This window comes from Echinococcus granulosus, assembly GCF_000524195.1.
Source record: "Echinococcus granulosus chromosome Unknown EG_S00179, whole genome shotgun sequence".
Lineage (NCBI taxonomy): Eukaryota > Metazoa > Platyhelminthes > Cestoda > Cyclophyllidea > Taeniidae > Echinococcus > Echinococcus granulosus.
In genome coordinates this window covers 31,171-38,206 of record NW_020170559.1, presented here as the reverse complement: position 1 = coordinate 38,206, position 7,036 = coordinate 31,171, and the positions used below count along the sequence as shown (strand labels likewise).

At 41.0% G+C, this 7,036-nt stretch overlaps 1 protein-coding gene across 1 annotated transcript; it reads right to left on the bottom strand. All coding sequences in view use genetic code 11, as the record gives it.

Annotated features, from left to right (window-relative positions):
• Window positions 1-251: 251 nt before the first annotated feature.
• On the bottom strand, window positions 252-6,150 carry EGR_09961 (Transient receptor potential channel; the record flags this gene model as incomplete). The annotated part of the gene is made up of 4 exons (XM_024499210.1): window positions 252-335; window positions 418-598; window positions 3,183-3,256; window positions 5,842-6,150. The coding sequence occupies 4 exons, from the start codon at window positions 6,148-6,150 to the stop codon at window positions 252-254; spliced, it is 648 nt and encodes a 215-aa protein (XP_024346375.1).
• Window positions 6,151-7,036: the final 886 nt, after the last annotated feature.

Below are 7,036 nucleotides of genomic sequence, written 5' to 3'. Positions count from 1 at the left end.
ACCTCCTGTAACAAGTTTAACAAGAGTAAGACTCTTCTAGCAAATCATACATGTTTGAATCACAACCATTAGATTGAACCGCCACTTGATAATATGAGGGGTAAATGATGGAAGCACAATAAAGAGCACTTATACTTCATAATTTACAGTAAAAAGTCATTATGGCGGGCACTTCTCAGTCACTCAATTGTATAATCATGATACTGTCTCTGCTGATACTATCAGGTAAAAATCTAGTCTAGTAAAAACAGCTAAAAAATATCAACTGAATAGCTGGCTGTATGAGGAATATCTGTGCCATTCGAGCTATCACAGATCGTACTCGATAGGCAAACCTATTAAATGGATAGGTAGGTTGGACAGTACATTAACAGAGAGGCGATTATGTAATAGAAAAGATGTAGAATGAAAACTCACCCTAGCTTTAGTGGGATGTGGCCCGCCCTGAAATTCGACAGTGCCAAAGGCGGTCGTGGGAACCTCACATGTGTGGCTCTTAACCTGCCATCGCTCTTTTTCCGGTTCTAAATGGGCGTCCATACGCGCATCACGAATTACATAAAGATCATGCTCCTCCGGGAATCGACCGCAACCACATCTAAGGAAAGAATTAGACGTCGAATAATATCAGGAAGACCCATTAAAACGGATTTATGGACAAATTAAGAGCTGGGGGGAGCAAGGATAGGTGGATGAATTGATTGAAAGGCTTATGGATGAGTGAGTGTACGCGCATGCATGCAATGCCTGTTCAGCGCTCCCTCAACCTGATAAGGGATAACAGGACAAACTCCTTTTATTTTGAAAGAGATTGAAACTTTTCAGTCATGCTGCCTTAGCCATCTCGCGTGTTGATAATAAACCTGCTTCCGGAATCCTCTTATGGTTTCTTCAGATGGGATCCCAATACACAGTCCTTTAGTAAAACTACTTCAACATTGGCAGTTACTCTGAACGTAGAAATAACATGACGAAAGCTTAATTACCAAAGAAGAAAGATCACACTGCTTTTCATTGGAAATGCGTGATCCAATACAACTTTTGCATGCTTCAAGCCGATGCAATTGAGGATTTGACGCAATCAAAAGCGCATTTCATTTGGCATCACAAACACATCTCGTGGGGTGCGTAACGGGTGGAGCCTAAATGTGTGTACTTTTTGAACAAAAAAACCCCACACGGATTCGGATCCATTTAATTCAATCAAACTAGATCCTTTGTTATCTAACAATATGGTATTGCTGGCCTCTCCTAGTCTCACTCTAATTCGCGGAGAATGTTTTGAGAAGATTTCTCTTCTAGCAACAATTTGAGTTGTACGACATAGTCCATTCATCCAACTACCCCAATTCTTTAGCAGTTATGCTGAAACGGTTTAAGTGGTACATGATTGTTAGTATTACAATAACCACGCCAAACGTCACCACAGCAGGACCTCCAGGGGGCATACTTTACCTAAAGTTGTTTTGCTTAAAAATCGGGAAAAGTGAAGTCAACTTAACAAAGGACACCCTACATCTACTGTCATTGCAACACACCCAATTTGCTTGCGACACAAATTGTTTCTCCCAAGCATCATAGACTGACAAAGAGCACATCACATGTGAATGACGCTGGTTATGATATGACGATTCCATCCAGCAAGTCAGTTTCTACATTAGGTTTCGTTGGTGAAATAGTAACAACTTGAAGTCTCCGAAATTCACATTAATCAAACATCAACAAACTATTATTCCTTTTATTAGTCTATTGAACTGTTCTTTCTTTGCTGTATGCGCTGCCTACATCCTTTCACCATGACGGAACTCACTAATAAATAGCTGTAAGAGTGCAACCACTTGAAGTTACTTATTTCAAACCTTCACAAATCAATAAGAAAAGGGATACAGACGCAGCCCAATGTCAGCCCTACCTTTGTAATTAACCACCACATCGATCAAATGCAACGCTTCATTTATTAAAATCGCTGTTTTGGTAACAAGCCACTTAGAGCTCCCCACTGTACCTCCACCGGGCGACCCGATTTCTGGGCCATGCCAGTAGCCTCAATCCCTTCTGTAAGTCGGCATTGCATATCCTGTCCATGTATTATGTCTCTTTTCGTCTTCAAGGAAGCCTTAAGGTGTTGCATTGCTGGCAGCGGAAAGCGATCTCGATGTTAAAGAACTGCTATCCTAATTTATAATGCTGGGTGATAGACAATGGAGGGGCGGAAGAAGTGCGTATGGTGCGGATGAAAAAATCCGTGACAATGCCCAAAAGACGGGTTAAAAATTTCGTCTACCTTCGGCAACTACCCTCGTCCCATGTTGTGCAAGAAAGCTATTAGCAACCAAAGCAACACTACCCGTGGCTGTAAACCATCTGGAAAAGTCCATTACGGAGCTGTCTACGAGGATGTCAACTAAGCAAACACGTGACACCTCCTCCACCTCTCTGCTAGCTGGATAGAACCCAGATAGATATGGCTGAGGAGCAATGAAACGAGAACAAAGTAGTAAGGAGGAGAAAACGCAAGAACCACATTCCCACGGAGCTATTTCAAACCTCGTTTTTCGTTATGCGATTGCTTTTAGGCCGGCTTTTCAACGACTGACGATGGATATTCATGATGGCCAGCACACTCTTGCCCCTTCAATACAGTTCTTAAACAAAACGAAACTGTGGATCCAGTAGAATTGCCCAGGACGATCCGTGAAGTTGCGGACAGAAATCTTCCCGGTTGCATACAAGTTCGTGGACTGGTGCGGTTGGCTCGTGGGCGTATTTCTTACAGCACGGATTGCGTTGCGATGGATGACACGGGAGTTGAACAAGGAAAGCGTCGAGGGTGACGCTCAAAAGAGGAAAGAAGCTACTTGATACATTAAATGTTTGTTTAACTCAGTTTTGGCGACGGGCCGCTTAGAGGTACCGCCATTATACTCCTGCAGAGTGGCCTGGCCTCTGGACCATGCCAGTATCCCTCAAGCCCTTCTTTAAGTCGACAATACGTATTCTGTCCGAGTACTACGCCTGCCCTCGTCTTTGAAGAAGTCTCAGGGTGCCAAACAACTTTCGTTCTCCCATATATGCACTGTTGCTACAGTAAGTCGATTTTAAAACAGCTCCGCCTTTCCAGAATCGAATGAGAGAAGCAAAGGTTATTGCAATCATGGTTGAAAATCGCAAAGAAAACTCACCGATCGGGAGATCTGATTGCGGGGACGTATTTGGCACAGTTAAGTTGGGTAATTTTCTGTTCAATCCATGTAGGCTAAAAGGAGGAACAAATGATAAGTTTGGAGCAAGTTGCAATATTAATTAATACTGCAGTAGCTGAGATCCCACCACCACCATTGTACCGCCAAGCGGCCTAACCTCCGAGCCTAATGACTTCCTTCGTCTTCAGAGAAGTTTTGAGAGGCTGCGATATGGTGTATATATTTAGACAGAAGAATAAAATTATCCGTTTAAGATAAACAGCACAGTCTCTACCAGTGTCGCGCACATGTGACATAGATACCTTATCAGTTAATTGATAACTAATGACACTAAACCGTGTTGCAAACAGATTGGTTGGGTTTAAGATAGCAAAGTAGACATAAAATGTCATTGGGTTGAGGAAAAGCATAATTTTCATAGTTACTGAGAAGCGGTTGAATTGGTCCAAAATGTTCATGGCAATTGGTGTCGCATTAGAACAAACAAACATCTACTGTGGTGGTCAATTTGCCTTTGAGACTTTCAAAACATGAGGCAACGAAAACAATGTGAATGATCTGTGCATTTACTTCTATAAACAACTCAGATCTGAAAGCTTTCCCAACCAAAATTTCTGTGCAAATGCGGAGTCCAAAGGAAAGAAATCCTAGGACTAAATCTTTGCAAAGCTTTGTAATTGTAACAGCTCAAAGAAATTGCTGCTAGTGTTTTGGGAAATTCCGGTTGAGAAATCTCGCTTACTAAGGGGCATCTACTCCGCAGCTTCAGCTCATGTTACCCAACTACAATAGTACCACCAGGAATTTAAAAGCGTAAGAAGGCCTAAAGTCGTTGGAACTTTTCACATGTCATGGAATCATGCGGGTCCGAAATACCTTCCTCATGGGAGGAGTTCCGACTAGAATGAAAGTTACTTAGCATGTTCGCGAAAGAGGGACTTATTTATTCCACAGCTCCAATGAAAATAAAACTCGCAGCCTTTTTAATCGTCTCCTGTGAACCAAAGGTCACATTGATTGCAAAGTCAGATGAACTGAATGACTGACTTGATAAGTCTCTTAATCAAAGGTTTGACTTAAAAAACAGATAAATATTTCCTTCATTTACAAAGCAACTTCAAACTCCTTGATGAATCATCTGTTTCATGAAGGATTTGTTTCGCCAAAATGCTGTGGCGAGAAAGACATGCCGTAATACGTCAATTGCTTGTTTAACCCTCGGTTTTGGCAACAAGCCAATTTGGGGCTCCCCCACCATACATTTGCCAAGCGGCCTGGTCTCTAGGCGATTCCAGCAGACGCGATTTGTTTATAAGTGTTTTCTTACAGCATTGACTATATTGTGATGATTGATGTGGAAGGTTGACCAAGGGGAGTGCTGTGGACGACACGCAAAAGGGGAGGAACTGTGTAATACCTTGATTATTTGTTTAACCCTTTGTTTTGGTTTCGCGGGCGCTTAAGGCTCCGCCTTTGTGCTTTCGCCCTCCAACACGGCCTCCTGGCCATGCCCGTAGTCCCCCCGGGATGCAACAACACTTTTGCGACTGTGGGTAAGTTATACTGAAATTTCGCATAGTACTTATTGGTGGAGAACTGAAACACTGACTATTGCACAAAATAAGGGTCAAATCAGACAGCCTACGAGGCCGTCAACCTTAAGAGCTTTTGAAGAAAAAAATTTTAACTTATTTAACATTTTTTGGCTGTCAAAATCCATTAAATTCAATCGTCCGTCCAAATTCTACGCATTTGATGCTTTCTCTAATAAGATTCCTGAATTACGGAAGTCTAGAACCAATGTGGCAATATTTACGCTGACCCGTTAATCATTAAACACCCCAAATTTATCCACCACCTAAAAAGAAAGTAAAATTAAGCACGTTACTTGTGTCTTAAACCTAGCAATTTAGTTCCGACCATCTTATAAAAAAACGTGAGAGCGATTCATGCCATTCAAAAAAGACCAAAAAATACCCCACTTTAAGGCTGTTTTAAAGCTATAACGAGAGACAAGGGAAGACGAAAATGGGATTTGCATTAAACGCTGAAAGGCGTTATCATGCCACAGGATGAACTCAAACAATGTATTTTAAAAAGTTAGCATAAAGCTTAGATTTTTGACGGTAGAAACTAGATCTGCATTACCGGTACTTCTTCCATAGATTTGAAGAAAAAACAACAGAGTAAACACCACAGATTTACTTTTTAATTACTTCAAAAGGCATTTTTACTAATAAAAAATCGAAATCGTTTTCTAGTTAACCGATATTGTAGCAATTTATAGCCCGTCAACCTTTTGATCAGCCAAGTGACACCCTGTATATTAACGATTTCTCTTTACGGGTTGAGAACAAACAACAAACCAAAAAAACCATGGTTTCAAAGGTCTCATTAAAATATTTACAAGTGTACTACCACTTTAAAATCCTTTCATTAATACTTATTCTATGACTGTAGTTACCGAATATTGTAATTTCCTTATGAAGCCTTGTAGTAGTATGTTGCTGCTTTTAACTTGGCTCTAAGAAAGGACTCAATAGACCGAAAAAATAATTAAAAAACACATGAGTCAATCAACAAACCATAAGAACTCGTCTCAAAGCAGGTGAATAAACAATAAAATCTGTCTACTCACCGGAACAAGATTGGACGTGGAAGACGATGAGGACGACGATGACGAAGAAGTTGATGACTTGGAAGAGAATGTGGAGCCCTTCCTCTTCCCGCGACAGTGACTGTGGTGGTGACTAGGGTGGAGGTGAATAGAGGCTCGCGATGAAATTGCGAGGTTGTGGTGATGAAGATGATGCTGGAGGCTAAGTTGATGATTATGGTTTTGGTGGCCCTGGACCCGAGTATTTCGGGACTGCACCTGTTGTTGCTCCATCTCTAGTGATGAGGCATTCATCTCATCATTGACTATTAAGGGTTCTGCTGGTACCATGCTAGGTAATAGCTGTTAAGAAATTAGAAAAAACTCAGAATTAAAATTAACACGTCTGCTATGAAAATTGTAAGGGGGGAAGGGGAAACTGACAATTACAGCCATCCAAATGTCTTATTTTACAATTGCACCAACTATAATTAAATTGGCACTCTTGCTTTCCAATCATCTTCAATATCTCACAGCCAAATGTGCCACATTTGGGAAGTTAATCACACTTAAGCCAATTGAAGCGTAGCATAAATTTTTTAGGAAGGATTATATACGTCAGAGTCTGTTGTCAATAAAAAAAGCAGCAGCCGTTATTCAGTCTTCAAGGAATGAGTGAGTGAGGAAACAAATGCCACACTCTTCAAGATTTACTAATAATGATTGACAGCAGCCATCAAAGGTTATGCGATCGTTTGTCATCCTGTCCACGACTTCATTAAGACATCAAATTTCGAATCCCTCGGACGACACGAGGTAAAGGAAACGGTTTGTCAGCATATTAACCTCGAATTATGAAAAGTGAAACTATTTAATTTTTTCTTCTGTCAGGAATAAAAGTTCACTTCCTATGGCCCCAGTTTGGGGCATCAGGAACTACCGGTACACTTATCAGCACAACTGCAGGATAGTTACCATGGCAATCTAACGGACCTTACATAGTCAACCTTAAAGTGAGGTTCTAATTCGGCAGACCGAAATATCGTAGAATGAAGGGATCAACTGCAGATAATTAGATCTGTCAAAACACGCCAAAAAAGGCTATCAAAATTGTGTCGACTTTTGGCAACTATCAAAATCAAGTTTTACATAATGGCCCTAGGTGGATGGAGATCAGACTGGAACAAATAGAAATTCCGTCCAACGGAACCAAAATTTATGGTACTCAGAGCATTTA